We start from the raw sequence: 17,325 nt of genomic DNA on the forward strand, positions 1-17,325 counted from the left end.
TGGAATTCTTCAGGCCAGAAAACTGGAGTGGGTTGCCATTCCCTTCTCCAGGGGATGTTCCCAAACCAGGGATTGAACCCAGGTCTCCTACATTGCAGGTGGCTTCTTTACCATCTGAGCCACCAGGAAAGCCCAAGATACATCTTAAGTTATGCAAGTATCAGTAAGTTTGAGACTTTGCAATGATGGTGACCAAGATGCTGGGACCTGTCTTTATTGCTTGTCATTTTCATCCAAATGATCGCACATCTATGACACTAATAGTTGTATTTCCATGGCGAGGTACCTACAATCAACACAACTGAAGTGGTAGGGTGCAAGGTGGGCAAGAGAGGTGGAATACAGGTATAACTTCTGAGATAATCGGATTGCACACACACAATTAAAGTCATTTGCCTCCTATTGCCTCCACTCTACTTCCAATCCCACCCTGAGGTGTTCTGCGGCTGGGGTAGTTCTAAGCATGGGCATCCAGCCCTGAGTATTGCTTGTGGAAGTGACTTTGGATTCACACCTGTCAGGATTCTTATCTTGCCTCTACCACTGACCAGCTCTGTGCCTTGAACAAGCGAGCCACCAGTTTGAAACTCCGTTTCCTTCTTTCTAAAAAAGCATAAGCAAGTTTCGAAGCGGACATCTAAAGATGAATAAGATGATAATGAGTGTGAAGCTGCTGGCAGAGTATTTGTACCCACTTGGCATTAAGTTTGTTCCCTCCCTCCTATTTTCCTTTGTACGCAGGACTCTGGTGTTCAGGTATCAGGGGCAAAATTCAGGCAGAAATGAAGGTGACTCCCCTTTAGCAGTAGGTTGTTTGCAGAGCTTGCTCCCTCCCCCATGCTTCCCCTCCCATGCATTAGCATCCCGACTTGATGGCAGGATGAGATCAGGCCAGACTTGTTTGGACATTAAAGATCAGAGTGAATTTCCTGGGTTGGCTCTATTTGTAAGCTGTATTTAGAACTTTGGTCCTGTCTAATCTGGCTTTTATTTATTTATTTGTTTTGCCACGAGGTATGTGGGATCTTAGTTTCCTGGCCAGGGATAGAATCCACACCCTCTGTGTTGGGTTCTCTGTGTTGGAAGCACACAGCCTTAACCACTGGGCAACCAGGCAAGTCCCTAAACTGCCTTTTAGAACTGGCTGTCCAATACAGTAGCCACTGGCTGCATGTGGCTACTTACACTGAATTAAAATGAAATAAAGTTAAAAATGCATAAAAGTGTTCCTCCATCACACACCTCAAATAATCAATGGGCATATATGGCTAGTGGCTACCAAATTATCTGGTATAGACAGAACATTTTGATCACTGTGGAACAATTGCAACTCCACTCTGGTTTCTGGGGGTATCAATGGGAATAAGAAATGTCATAGGCTTGTATATTTTGGAAATGAATCCTTTGTCAGTTGTTTCATTTGCTACTATCTTCTCCCATTGGTTGTTTTTTCACCTTGTTTTTTAACGACGTTCAGCCCAAGAAGATAAACTCAGATAGTGAAGCAGGGTAGAAGAAAAACACCTTTCTTGATTAGAGGGACTCAGTATACACAAACATTCTAGGCACCAGCCCATGAGAGACATCAATAGCATTCTCTCCACATACCACAAGCCACTTGCAAAAAAACTGTGATAAGATATGTCAACTTCAGTAATTTAAGTGACATTTGTGCTAGAAAAAAATGAGCACTTCTTAACCAGATCCTGGTAGTCTATGCATAAGGCAGAAATCTATAGGGATATACAATTTGTTTAAGGCACACAAAGGCAACACTTGCCTCCAGCACCACAAGTACCTGTGACAGACAACACAAGTTTGTGAATGGGAGATGAGACACCATCTGACTTGGTACACTGTCCAAAGTTTCATTCTGAATCAATCAATTGCTAATTAAGGGTGGTCCCCAATAACCTATTCTGTCAACAGGGGGCCCTTGTGAGTTAATTATAATCACTGTACAAATGTCAAACTCATAAACCAAACAGTATCTGCAGCTCTTAACCCAGTCACTAGGCGCCTGCAACATTTTCAAAAGAATACAGCATTTGCCCCCTTTAACGTAACCCTACTGTCCTTGAGATCAATTTCATGTTTCCCTCAAAAGGAGCCCTTATGAAGTTTTCATCTACCCAGGTACATACGCCTCATTTGAACTTCTGAACCCTTTTGGGGGTGCAGGGAGCGGGGGGGAAGGTGCTCTGCCTAGAAGATGAGACAACTGTAAGTTGATGGCCTCCAAACCCCAGTGGATGTTAGTGCTTCCAGAGTGCCCTCCGCTTCCTAGTCGGGGGTCTGTCATTATTCGTGAACCAGTCATCTCAATACTTTGCCAGTTTCTTTAGATCTCTGACCTTCCACCTTTCCTCCCTCAGCAGATGGTCTTGTCTGGGACTTCAGAGGGTAATTGAAGCCACTAGACCAGCATTTAACTTCCTGCCCCCAAACCTACACATTTACCTGCAAGGCAGCCATCTTATCCTGTTTCTTGTTTGTTGCAATGAAGAGGCATGTCCTGGCTAGCTGCCTCCTGCTCTGTAACCTTCTACCAGACCCTTCCTCACATGCCTTTTCTACTGACTCCTTCCCAGAGGTATTTGAAGTGGTCAAGTCTCTTGCAGTCACTCTCAATCAACCCTTCTTCCCTATAGGTCGCTCTTTCTCTCCTCATCCTTAGAGCCAAATATCTCAAGGCTTATCTAGAGCTGCCCTCTCCATGTCCCCCTCTCTCCTCAACTTCCATGCTGGATCCCACTTCCACCATGAGATTGAAATCATCAAGATTACTAACAACCATTTTGCTGCTGAATCAGTAGGCACTTTTTAGGCATTATCTCCCTTAACCTCTGTGAGGCGTTTGGGTTTATCAATCCTTGGCTTTTTGCTTAGTCTCCCATCCAAGGGCTAACCAGGCCTCCTGCTTAGCTTCTGAGATCAGACAAGACCACGCACATTCATGGCGGGGTGGCTGTAGACTTGCTCAGTCTCAAATGTTATTTTCCCCCGGCTTCCATGAGAGCATACACAGCTGGTCTTTCTCCCATGTTTCTTGTTAATCACTATCAACCTCTCTCTCTCATTGTAATGAAACACACAGAGAACGTACCATTTTAACCATTTAAGTCAGCAGTACATTCACACTGCTGTGCAGCCATCATCAGCATCCTTCTCGAGAACTCTTTTCATCTCACAAAACCAGAATGCTATGCCCATTAAACAATAACTTTCAAAAAACTTTCAAAAAACAAATAACTTTCAAACATTCTACTTTCTTATATGTAGAATCTAGAAAAATTATACAGATGAACTTATTTACAAAGCAGAAATAGATACACAGAAGTAGAGAACAAACTTATGGGTACCAAGGAGGAAAGAGTGGGTGGAATGAATTGGGAGATTGCGATTGACAAATATACACTGCTGCTGCTAAGTCACTTCAGTTGTGTCCAACTCTGTGTGACCCCACAGACGTCAGCCCATCAGGCTCCGCTGTCCCTGGGATTCTCCAGGCAAGAATACTGGAGTGGGTTGCCATTTCCTTCTCCAATAGATGAAAGTTAAAAGTGAAAGTGAAGTTGCTCAGTCGAGTCTGATTCTTAGCGACCCCATGGACCACAGCCTACCAGGCTCCTCCATCCATGGGATTTTCCAGGCAAGAGTACTGGAGTGGGGTGCCATTTATACACTACTATGTATAAAATAGATAACTAATGAGAACCTACTGGATAGCACAGGGAACTCTACTTAATGCTCTGTGGTGACCTAAATAGGAAGGAAATCTAAAAAAGAGGGGATATATGTATACGAGTTGCTGTTGTTAGTTGCTAAGTTGCGTTCAGCTCTTTTGCGACCCCACGAACTATAGCCTGCCAGGCTCCTCTGTCCATGGGATTCTCAGGCAAGAACACTGGAGTGGGTTGCCATGCCCTCCTCCAGGGGACCTTCCCAACCCAGGGACTGATCTCACATCTCCCGCACTGGCAGGTGGAGTCTTTACCAGGGAAGCCCATATATACGTATACCTGATTCACTTTGCGGTACAGCAGAAACTAGCACAACACTGTAAAGCAACTAAACTCCAATAAAGATTCAAAAACCAAAAAAACAGTAACTCTCAGTTTCTCCTCCTCCCCAGACCTTGGCAAGCACGATGCTTGCTTCTGCTTTATGAATTCGGCTGCTCTAGGTATCTCATGTGAGTGGAATTGTATTCTCATGTAAATGGAGCTTTTCTGTGACAGATATTTCACTTACCATCCTCAAGGTTCATCTATACTGGAGCATGTAATAGAATTACCTTCCTTATATAAGGCTGAATAACATTCCATTGTATGTATATACCATATTTTGTTTATCCATTCACCTGTTGATGGGCACTTTGGTTGCCTTTGGGTATTGTGAATAATGCTATTATAAACATGAGTGTACTCTTTTTTTTCCCCCTTAATCCACCTCTTAAATATTGGTGATCTTCAAGGTTGTAACCTCCTTGGGCAGTTTAACCCATATTCATGGCTTATTGTTTACATGCTAGTGACTCCCAAAACTATACCGTGGTTCAGTTTTTCTGTTTTGGGATTCAGATCCCTATATAGGAACATATATCCTCTTGGATGACTGCTTTTTACTTTGGCATCCCTGAAGGGGTCCCCAAGGATCAATTTGTGCTCCCGCAGAAGATGCTGTTCCATTAATCCCCTCTTGATACACCTTATATAAGATGTATTCCCTATAGCCCTTACCTTTTTCTTCTCAACACTGAAATAGGGTTACCACATGGAAAGCACTCAATAGATGTGCTGAATGAATGAATTAGACCTTGACCTCTCACTTACCCAACCCTGTCTATTTTGCTTTCTAAACTGTGCTCAAACTTCTCTCTACCCTCTGCATGCTAAGTCGCTTCAGTGGTGTCTGACGCTAACCCCCAGGCTCCTCTCTCCATGGGGATTCTCCAGGCAAGAATACTGGAATGGACTGCCATGCCCTCTTGCCAGGGCATCTTCCTGACCTGGGGATTGAATCCTTGGCTCTTATGTCTCCTGAATTGGCATGTGGGTTCTTTACAGCTAGAGCCACCTGGGAACCCCCCCCCCCACTGTCTCCATCACATAATCCAGATGCTCGTCAACATCTTTCACTTTGTGCCTCTGCTTCTAATCTCATCCTCTCCTGATCACTTTCCATACAGAGTGACCATCCTCAGATAAAAATGATAGAAGTTTTACTTCTCTACTTAAACACCTCAACCATCCCTTTGAAGATACAACCCAAAGTTCATCACTGGCCTCCCAAGGCCCTTCCTGATCTGCTTGTCCATCCAGCCCTCCTTCTCACTATCACTCTGATGCTGCAGCTCATTACTGAGCTTCTTTCAATTTCGCTAATACACCATATGTTTCTCATATTTTCTTTCCAGGTCTTTGAAGATGCTACTCTTTCTGCCCAAACAATCCCTCGTTCTCTGCAGTACCCCTCTGATCAACAGCTGCTAGCTCCTCCTTTTCCTTCAGGTCTTAGATGAGATGTCACCACCTCTTGGAAGTCTCATCCAACCTCCCTGTCCCAGTCGTGGCTTTGCTGTCACTGCTAGGGGGATCACAGCAGGCCATGGGGGCCCCTACCATAGTACTCAGCACCCCGAAGAAGCAGCTGCCCATTTTATTAGTGTCCCCTATGGTGAGCCATAGCTCCATCAGGGCTGAGACTCTTTCTTACAAACATACCCTCTGCACCTTGCACAGAGATGGGGCCATGGTAGAAGTTTAATATTTAACATGCAATCCTGCAAAAATAATTCAGCCTGGGACATTTCAAACATCCAGGAAAGTAGAAAAAAACTGTGTAACAGCAATAACATACACCGTATTCACAAGCTATATTCTGTAGTTAACATTTAGTCATATTTTCTTCATCTAATCATCTTACTCTATTTGACAAATCATTTTTAAGTAAATCATAGAGAAAATGAATGAATTCATCAGTATTACCAACATGTCCACAGACCATAGAAAATAAACTACTGAAGAAAAGGATAAAGAAATTGGAATAGAAACCTTTAAATCTCTACCTAACTGCAGTTAAGTGTAATTCAGAAATGAGAATGTTAAACTGTGCATCAGATACTTTTATAAATGTAGTCTCACTCCATCATTTAATTCTCATGAGCCTTACAAGGTCAACTCATTAATAAACAAAAGGAACTTTGTCAAGAACCTGTAGCTCTAGGAGGGAAGGAGAAAGAAAATAAACATTTGCTGAGCGCCCATGATGTATCCAACACTTACGTTACTGCCAATTACTCTCACAACAAACTCAAGATGTAAAAACTCAGTGAGGTCAAGTTATTGGCCCAGCACCTAAGGGAGGAAAATGGCAGATGTAGGAATTTGTTCCAGGTTTCCCTCTCTTTCCACCACTATTCATTACTATTTAAATTACAATTTAAAATATATAAAATAAATTTTTTTTTGCTGTGGTCCAAGATGACTAAAAAGCAAGAGAGTTCCAGAAAAAGATCTATTTCTGCTTCATTGACTATGCCAAAGTCTTTGACTGTGTGGATCACAATAAACTGTGGAAAATTCTGAGAGAGATGGGAATACCAGACCACCTGACCTGCCTCTTGAGAAATCTGTATGCAGGTGAGGAAGCAACAGTTAGAACTGGACATGGAACAACAGACTGGTTCCAAATAGGAAAAGGAGTACATCAAGGCTGTATATTGTCACCCTGCTTATTTAACTTCTATGCAGAGTACATCATGAGAAATGCTGGACTGGAAGAAACACAAGCTGGAATCAAGATTGCCGGGAGAAATATCAATAACCTCCGATATGTAGATGACACCACCCTTATGGCAGAAAGTGAAGAACTAAAAAGCCTCTTGATGAAAGTGAAAGAGGAGAGCGAAAAAGTTGGCTTAAAGCTCAACATTGAGAAAACGAAGATTATGGCATCCGGTCCCATCATTTCATGGGAAATAGATGGGGAAACGGTGGAAACAGTGTCAGACTTTATTTTTTTGGGCTCCAAAGTCACTGCAGATGGTGACTGCAGCCATGAAATTAAAAGACGCTTACTCCTTGGAAGAAAAGTTATGATCAACCTAGACAGCATATTGAAAAGCAGAGACATTACTTTGCCTACTAAGGTCCATCTAGTCAAGGCTATGGTTTTTCCAGTGGTCATGTATGGATGTGAGAGTTGGACTGTGAAGAAGGCTGAGCGCTGAAGAATTGATGCTTTTGAACTGGGGTGTTGGAGAAGACTCTTGAGAGTCCCTTGGACTGCAAGGAGATCCAACCAGTCCATTCTGCAGGAGATCAACCCTGGGATTTCTTTGGAAGGATTGATGCTAAAGCTGAAACTCCAGTACTTTGGCCATCTCATGCGAAGAGGTGATTGATTGGAAAAGACTTTGATGCTGGGAGGGATTGGGGGCAGGAGGAGAAGGGGACGACAGAGGATGAGATGGCTGGATGGCATCACTGACTCGATGGACGTGACTCTGAGTGAACTCCAGGAGTTGGTGATGGACAGGGAGGCCTGGCATGCTGTGATTCATGGGGTCGCAAAGAGTCGGACACGACTGAGTGATGGAACTGAACTGAACTGAAGGTGACTAAAACACATATTCTTGCTTCTACAGGCACAAGGAATGCCTAGGCTAACTTTTTAGTTCTTTCTAGCCCTGTGGTATAGTGGGCTTCCCAGGTGGCTCAGTGGTAAAGTATCTGCCCTCATACAGGAGACATAGGAGACACGGGTTTGATTCCTGGGTCAGGAAGATCCCCTGGAGGAGGAAATGGCAAGCTACTCCAGTATTCTTGCCTGGAAAATCCCCTGGACAGAGGAGCCGGGCAGGCTACCATTTATGCAGTTGCAGAGAGTTGGCTGTGACTGAGCGCACACACATACACGCCCCTTCGTGGTATAGATGAGGCAGAGAAAGTGACAACGGTGTATACAGAAAGAGCAGCACGTGAGATCAGAAGCCAGGGACCTGGTGCCCTGGCTTTGTCACCAAATGTCTGACACTAGGCTAGTCACCCAGCTCTCTGCACCCAACAACGTTCACCTGTCAAACGAGCTGGATGATTACTGAGGTTCCTTCCAGCTGTTACAAAACAAAACACACAGGAAACTCTGTGCTTCTTAGTGCTTTGCCTCAGTCATCAGCTGGCAAGGGTTGGATGGAGGTCTTCCTGATCCCAGCCCCAGGTTTTGTGCACCAGTGAATGTGCTCCCTGGGGCAATGAACTGTAAATGGAGGCCGGTGTCAACTGGAATGTTGGTCAGTACAGGCAGAACAACTTCAGACTTCCAGAAGCATGTCTCCCACAGATTCTAACATGATGACTGCAGATGAAGACGGTGCCAGAAGAGGAGCCAGGGAAAAGTCCCTGCTCAAAAAAAGCCCTAGTTTCATCCCTACCACTTGCACCCTCTGCTAGTTGAGCCATCCCACTGATTACACTTATACCTTTGGGGGTGGGGGGTACAGAAAATTTTATGTAATTTTTATTCATTTTTATTGAAGTATTCTTGCTTTACAATGTTATGTTAGTTTCTGCTATACAGCAAAGTTGGCTACATGTTTTCATACATGCCCTCTTTTTTGGATTTCCTTCTCATTTAGGTCACCACAGAGCACTGAGTAGAGTTCCCTGTGCTCACAGTGGGTTCTCCTTAGGTATCTATTTTATATATATACACGCATATATATGTATTTTATACACAGCATCAATAGTGTATATATGTCAATTCCATCTCCTAATTCATCCCACCCCTCCATGCCCCCTGAGCATACAACTTTTTTTTTTTTTAAGGCTGTTTATCCCACTAAAGAGTAAACTTTAAGAGCTCTGTCTTTTCCCCTTTATATTCCTAGCTTGTAGCAGGGGACTTGGCATGTAGTTGGCAATCAAGACATGCTTATGGAATGAAAGGCAAATCTTACCACCTCCAAGCATCCCAATGCAACTTATGTTCAAAGTTCAGCTCAGACACCATCTCTATTTCCCCTCATCCCTCCCAAATGCCCATCATATTGTTACTGTGTTTCTTCCATGATGCGTCTCATCTAAATTTTATTACAGTTATTTATGTGCATATCTTAACTCCCTAGTAAGAGCAAAGTCACACAGACGCTATCCTCTGCTCACCATTAAAACCCTATTATACATAGTTCGTACTTGCTGTTCTTCAGTTGCCTAGTTATGTCTGACTCTTAGCGACCCCATGGACTGCCACATGCCAGGCCTCCCTGTCCCTCACCATCTCCTGGAGTTTGCCTCATTTCATGTCCAGTGTATCAGTGATGCCATCCAGCTGCCTTCAGTCTTTCCCAGTGATAGTTCATAGTAGGCGCTCAATAAATACTTGTGGAAGTAGAATGTCATCTATACACATACAAGCATACATTCACATACACAAAGTAACTGTCCCAGTTCTTTAAATATAGGAGACATTAATTACTATTAAATTAAGTACTATTTCTTATAAAGTGGTGGTAAGGCTAATATCCTCAAATTGCAAACACTTGTAGAATACTCCAAACTTCTTAAGAAAAGATATGGTAAACTAGACTAAAAGTCATAAAACTGGTCACATCCTTGGATAATATTACTTCTGGGATATTGTCCTAAGACAAAAAACAAACCAAACCAACCAAAACAATAACAAAATGTACAAAAAAAAAGTTAGTACAGCATTTTTTAGTGAAAAATTAGCAACTATTATGGGACATTGAAGCCATATAATACTATTTTGTCCCAATGATCTTTCTGATTACTCATGAAAGATTCTTGTGACTAATGCTAAATAAAACACAGAGTTCACATCCACTGCTACCCACTCTAGAAAAACAGAAATACTTATGGGAATAGCAAATATGCACAAAAAAGAAAAATAATTATTTTAGAATGGTGTTGGTAGTTATATTTTTTCCTCAAAGTTTCCCTTAAATTTATTGTTTTTATAATAAAAAAAATTTGGTAGAGTCAACATTAACCCATCTCTAATGTGGCTATATTTCCCATAGACAGCTATTTAGTGAGGGTCAAAGTGGCAAGGCACTCCAGTATTATTGCCGGGAGAATTCCATGCACAGTGGAGACTGGCAGGCTACAGTCCGTGGGGTCTCAAAGACTAGAGCGTGACCGAGCGAATGAGCAGACATCATCAAGCGTAAATTAAAATGTCTGCTAATAGCTGTCACTCCCATATTTAACTTGAGCACTCAAGTGGTACTGACTAAGGGTGCTATTCTGTGTCATGAATACAAAGCACAGGCATGGTGTGCAGATACAGAAACAAGTTTGGATGAGAAGCAAGAAATTAGATCCATTAAGGGAATCTCAGCAACCACACAAATGAGGACGAGATCACTCACTGAAGGAAACTATTCATACTGGTTTTTGATGGGGTTAAATGAGGAGGCTGCCACCCAGCCAGGGGTACGAAGAGAAGGCAGAGGAGTGAAGGATGGCTGTCTGCTTGAATCACTACCATCTCCTGTCCCCTGACCATGTATTATCGCACATTAAAGCTGTAAACCTGCCAGCCTAATGCCACTGGCTGCCTGTATTTGCCAACAAAATTCTATTGGAACCCAACTAGGTCCCGGAGAAGGCGATGGCACCCCACTCCAGTACCCTCGCCTGGAAACTCCCATGGATGGAGGAGCCTGGTGGGCTGCAGTCCATGGGGTTGCAAAGAGTCGGACACGACTGAAGCGATTTAGCAGCAGCAGCAGCAGCAGCAGCAGCAGCAGCAGCAGCAGCAGCAGCAGCAACCAGGTCCATTCACTTATGTTCATTATGTTTTCATTCTACGACGAGTTGGATACTTGTGACAGAGACTGTACGATCAACCCACAAAGCAGGAAAGTATTTACAATGTAGCTCTTTACAGAAAAATAATTTGTTATATAAGGAGATTTATACACAGATGCCCAGTTTAGGGTCAATTTTCTATTATTTTTTTCTTCAAACATGCCAGCATAGAAGATAAATTATACAATCACCTTATTTACCAAGCAGAATTTTGAGGGTGAAAGGGAGTGCTAAGTAGATACTATTCCAGGACAACAGAAGTTACGTAGGACAGTCCTGGACACCAGATCTATGGGCACCCTCCCGGGGCCTAAGTGTATGTGTGTGCTTAGGTGCTTAGTCATCTGACTCTTTTGTGACACTTTGGACTATAGCCTGCCAGGTTCCTCTGTCCATGGGATTTTCCCAGCAAATTACTGGAGTGAGTTGCCATTTTCTTCCTCCAGGGAATCTTCCTGATGCAGGGGTTGAACCCAAGTCTCCATGCCTCCTGCACTGCAGGTGGATTCTTTACCCACTGAGCCAGGAGCAGGTTTCAAAAGGTATTCAATGCCTGTCCAGAGACTACTTTTCTTTTTTTGAATGAAGTATAGCCAGACCACCTTACCTGCCTCCTTAGAAATCTGTATGTAGGTCAAGAAACAACAGTTAGAACTGGATGTGGAATAACAGACTGGTTCCAAGCTGGGAAAGGAGTACATCAAGGCTGTATACTGTCACCCTTACTTAACTTATATTTGGAATACATCATGCGAAATGCAGACTGGATGAAGCACAAGCTGGAATCAAGATTGCTGGGAGAAATCTCAATAACCTCAGATATGCAGATGATACCACCCTTATGGCAGAAAGTGAAGAGGAACTGAAGAGCCTCTTGATGAAAGTGAAAGAGCAGAGTGAAAAAGCTGGCTTAAAACTCAACATTCAAAAAACTAAGATCATGGCATCTGGTCCCATCACTTCATGGCAAATAGATGGGGAAACAATGGCAACAGTGACAGACTTTATTTTGGGGGGCTCCAAAGTCACTGCAGGTGGTGACTGCACCCATGAAATTAAAAAGACGCTTGCTCCTTGGAAGAAAAGCTATGACCCACCTAGACAGCATATTAAAAAGCAGAGACATTTACTTTGCCAACAGAAGTCCATCTAGTCAAAGCTATGGTTTTTCCAGTAGTCATGTATGGATGTGAGAGCTGGACCATAAAGAAAGCTGAGTGCTGAAGAACTAGTGCTTTTGAACTATAAAGTTGGAGAAGACTCGAGAGTCCCTTGGACTGCAAGGAGATCCAACCAGTCCATCCTAGAGGAAATCAGCCCTGAATATTCACTGGAAGGACTGATGCTAAAGCTGAAACTCCAGTACTTTGGCCACCTGATGGGAAGAACTGACTCTTTGGAAATGACCCTGATGCTGGGAAAGATTGAAGGCAGGTGCAGAAGGGGATGACAGAGGATGAAACGGTTGGCATCACCGATTCGATGGACATGAGTTTGAGCAAGCTCTGGGAGTTGATGATGGACAGGGAAGCCTGGCGTGCTACAGACCATGGGGTCACAAAGAGTTGGGCACAACTGAGTGCCTGAATTGAACTGATAGTTGATTTATAATGCTGTACAGCAAAGTGATTCAGCTTTCCACCTATCTATATGTTCTTTAAAAAGTATTATTCTCGATTATGGTTTGTCATAGGGTATTGGATGTAGTCCCTTGTGCTAGCCAGCAGCACTTTTCTCCATTCTCTGTATAATAGCTTCCGTCTGCTGACCCCAGCCTCTCGTTCCAGTCCTCGTCACCCGCCTCCTCCTTGGCATCCATGGGTCTGCTCTCTATATCCACCAGCCTGTTTCCGTTTCACAGATATGTTCATTTGTGCCATATTTCAGATTCCACACAGAAGTGATATCACATGGTATTTGTCTTTCTCTTTATGACTTATTTCACTTAGTTTGGTAATCTCTAGTTGCATCCATGTTACTGCAAATGGCATTATTTCATTCTTTTCATGGCTGAGTATTATTCCGTTGACTACCCCATCATCTTTATCCATTTCTCTGCTGATGGTCACTTAGGTGGCTTCCATGTCTTGGCTATGGTCAACAGTGCTGCTACGAACACAGGGGTGCATATATCTTTTTGAATTATAGTTTTGTCTGGATATATGCCAGAAATGGAATTGCTGGATCATATGGTAATTCTATTTTTAGTTTCCTGAGAAACCTTCCTACTGTTTTCCATAGTGTAGCCACTTACATTCCCACCAACACTAGAGAAGGGTTGTGTTAGGGGCTGCTTTTACGTGCATACAGAAAGCACAGGTGGCTCCTCTTAGTGGTTTTTCTATTTCAGTTGCTCTCAGATGCCTTTCTACTTCCTTCCCTGTGTCTCAGAGCTCTGTCCTAGGTTCAGCTCTGGTTCTTGAAGAGTCTAGCTGTTTGGGCACCACTCAGGGTACACACAGCATCTCTACTTTCATTAGAGTAAAAGGGGCAAATTTACTCATCCTATTTAAATAAAGCTTAATCATTTCAAATCATTGCAAGTAAGAATTTTGTACCTGTAATCACTTGGTTTAATATCTAGGCAACTCCTTAAAATTCTACTCTTAAGAATTTTCAGTTTCTCTAATCAAATAATTTATTTTAAAATGACCATCAACCATAGCATTTTATCCCAAAGAGATCCCAAGACAAACACGGTATATTACCCATTGATTTGAGCTTTTAATACTCACCAATACTGTTTGGAAAATTATTGAAGAATGAAGTTACTAATTTTGTCCTTTCAGAATGATACAAAATAAAACAGCACATATTCCACCCCTCCCACCCTCAAGCACACACATCTGTCCCCTACCCCTGTAAAAGTTTCAATGCTATGGGCAAAAAAAATAAAACCAAAGATCTTTAGAGCACCTCGAATGAAACCCAGGATGTTACACTTGGTGAGACTATTCCCTGTGTGAACAGCTTTGAAATCTCTCAGAATGGCTTTCCAAATATTGCCATCTGGTGGAATTTCAGTTAATTGTTCCTTTGTTCTAGTGCGCTCCTGGAATATTAGATAGAGCACTAGTGGGAAATAACAGAAGGTCAAATGATTGTGTCTCAAACACAAATCCCAAACTGGGGGGAAAAAAAAAAATGACGCTTTCTGAGCTTTCATCTGCTTTAAGACACCCATCTCTACTTTAAAGTCAATGGCGCAGTGGCCTGGATTTTTAACAAATAATCCCTTCCTCATAATTAGAAATATCCTGAGGTATCTTGGTATTTCCTCACTTCACTTCTCACCAGGAAAATCTCCAAAATTAAACTTTAGCTGGCTTGAGCATTTTTAGAGGAATTGCTGATAACAGCTAATCAGCTCTTGGTACACATAGGAAATGGAATGTTGTTTGAAAAATAATGTTTGAGTGAAGCATGTTTACTGGAATACTCGCTTTAACTGTATAACGGAATTTTGAAAATAAATTTGTTACAAAGGCATCAATAATACGCACTCCAGTTTAATCTGTAAACAGGGAGTCGTGCAACATAATTTATGTTTAAACCTTACCTTGAGCATCCAGGCTCTCTCCCTGGCTGTCGAGATGAAATGTTCCTCTGAGAAACGGGATACTGGCATAGAACAAATGAAAAAAAGAAAAAAAAAAGCATTTAATGTGATGAAAACATAGGAGCAGAGAGTTATAATTTAGTTCATTGGGTGTGGCCAGCAGTGGAAGAGAAAATCAAAAAAGGCACAAACTATCCACACTCAACTGACTGTATCATATGAGAGAAAGTCAGCCAAACACTAGGTTTCTCAGCTACATTCTATCAATCCTTGGGTTGATCAATTATAGTTTGAGAGTATTTATATAATAACAGTCCTATAAAGGGAATTTTTTTACCTTCCCCCACCCTGATAGCCTGGTGTGATGGGAATTATGTGTTAGTATATAATCTGGGGAACCAGGGCCCCCAGTGAGGTATCAAATGCCAACATCAATTAAAGTACTGACTTTCCCAAAGTTGGGTTAATTTGCAGATTTTATATCTAGTATCACCATAGGCTTATTCTTCTAGTTAAAAGATGTGTTTAATTTTAACAGGATAAGCATTATAAACAATGCCAGGATCAAACTTCTATGTATGTATATATATGTATACACACACACACACGTATATACACACCACCAAGGAATTACTTTTTTTAATATGAATTTTGCTATTTATATTCAAATCATGCTTTGACTAAATGAAAAAGTAAATCAATGAAGGATAGATCCGATTCCAGAGGCTGAGAAATGCTTGTGAGCTCTGGGTTTTGGGGGGTCCCAGTTTGGGGGTGAATGAGACCTGGGGCGGCTGCTTGTGGCTTAAGCAGATGCTACTAAAAAGAACCCGAGGTGCAGATTCATGGGAGCCACAGGGGTCTTCCCACCACCCCCGATTAGAAATCACCCCTCTCCACCTGCCACCTAAGCCTTTGCCCCGCACATTGCTTGTCTATGTTTTCTGTATGTGGCCATTTCAGAAAAGCCTTTGGTGCTTGTTTAGTTTAAAATCAACTGTACAAAAATAAAATATTTATGACAGATCCAACACAGTGTGATTAATCCCAGACATAGTTCTGCGGATGTCCCTGGGAGAAAGATTTTAAGCAAGAGAAAAGAGGGACTTCCCTGGTGGCCAGTGGTTGGGCATGTGCCTGCAGAAGCAAGGGACATGGGTTCGATCTCTCGTCCAGGAAGATTCCACATGCCGCAGAGCAACTAAGCCTGGGCACCACAGCTACTGAGCCCATGAGCCACAACTACTGAAGCCTGTGCACCTTCGAACCTGAGCTCTACAGCAAGAGAAGCCACCATCCTGAGAAGCCCGCATACTGGAATTAGAGAGTAGCCCACACTCACTGTAACTAGAGAGAGTCCATCTGTAGCAATGGAGACCCAGCACAGCCAAAAATAAATAATCAAAAAAAATTTTTTTAAAGAGAGGCATTTGGCAGTTTACAATTTTTTTTTTAATAAGGGAAAGAGTAGATGGTGAAAAGGAAAAAAATAAAGCAAACAACAAAATGGTAGGTGCTGAGATGACAAGCAATGGCAACAGCTGAATTGTCAGTGTTATACCATTCAGTAAGAGAGTTCAAAAGTCATTTATATAATTTGGCTTGTATAAAAATCAGAAAATTTAACGTGAATGGTTTCAAGAACTGACATCAGGTAAGCTAATTTTTTCCCCCTTAATAGAAATTCCTTACATACTTCATAGAATTTAATTTTATGAGTGTTTCATATCTTTCCCATAATTTAACAAGAGTTAATAAAGCTAAAAAAGTCTGGTTTAAAAAAAAATCTGTTCCTATCCACATCAGTTCCTTTTCCTAAGTCCTCCCATCTTTGAGATATTTTAACTGAATCAGAAAAAAATTTTCAGTTGCTGTCTTTATTTAGCTAGTACCAGTGGCTATGTTACTAGGCAAAATGCTGGCTATGAAGCTAGGAAGCAAGAGTGTAAGATTCCTAGTTTTTCTATAAACCAGATAATTAGCCCTTAGAAAAGTCAAGGTCAGCTGTACACAATTGGCCTTTTTCTGTTTTGACTACAACAGCCTATTGCGAATTTTTCAACAGCTGCAATGGATCAGTTTGGGGAAGAATGAGACCATTTATTGAATACCCCTGCACAAGTCATTTGACATATTTTATCTAATTCAAACCTGAAATCCATCTTATTAAAATGAAAAGACTGAGGCTAGGAGCAGCGGAGCAGTCTCTCAGTATGACGCAACTAGAGAAGCAAGTCCTAATTGAGTCTGACAGACTCTGCTGTTAAGTCCACACGGCATCATTGTAAAAGCCAGCCTTTGCCATTGATTTGAAACTCCTGGAGAGTGTGTGGTACACTCCTGGGATATAGAAGATGCTCAGTGAGGTATGGCCTTGTGAGGGTGGAGATCTAAGTGGGCGTGGCTGGTCAGGTGAACGTTTTTCTCTGGGCTGTCTGGCACATGTAGACAAGTTATTGCCTATAGATTTCACATTTTAAAAAAGATGATCTCAAAATAGATCACTGTGTAAATGTGAAATGCAGAACTATCAAACTTTCAGACAAATTCTAAAATAAGAAAAAAGCTTTGGGATCTAGGGCCTGACAAAGAGTTTTATGTTTTTGACAACGGAAAACACGATCCACACAAGGGGAAAACTGACAAATTGGACTTCACCAAAATTAAGAACTGTTGCTCATGTGAAGCAGATAAAAATATAAGGTATAAACCAGGAGAAAATATTTTCAGACCCCACATCTGACAGAGGACATGTATCTAGAATAAGAACTCTCAAAACTCAGTTAGAAAACAATTAGAAAAAGGGCGAAAGACACTGACAGACATTTCACTAAGGAGGATATACAGATGAGCACATGAAATGACAGTCAACATTATTAGCCACTGCTGCTGCTGCTGCTGCTAAGCCGCTTCAGTCGTGTCCGACTC

General features: G+C 42.1%; 1 protein-coding gene across 2 annotated transcripts in view; it reads right to left on the reverse strand.

Moving 5' to 3' along the window:
* Positions 1 to 17,325, reverse strand: part of MAPRE2 (microtubule associated protein RP/EB family member 2) — a 187,683-nt gene that overhangs the window by 140,945 nt on the left and 29,413 nt on the right. For both annotated transcript variants that reach the window (XM_052660419.1, XM_052660418.1), the window contains exon 2: positions 14,398 to 14,459. Coding sequence is in view for 1 of the 2 variants with exons in the window: in XM_052660418.1 (XP_052516378.1) it covers positions 14,398 to 14,459 (62 nt within the window). In the remaining variant the exon portion in view is untranslated. The remainder of the gene's footprint in view (positions 1 to 14,397; positions 14,460 to 17,325) is intronic.

The sequence above is a fragment of the Budorcas taxicolor genome, chromosome 22, assembly GCF_023091745.1.
Source record: "Budorcas taxicolor isolate Tak-1 chromosome 22, Takin1.1, whole genome shotgun sequence".
Classification (NCBI taxonomy): Eukaryota; Metazoa; Chordata; class Mammalia; order Artiodactyla; family Bovidae; genus Budorcas; species Budorcas taxicolor.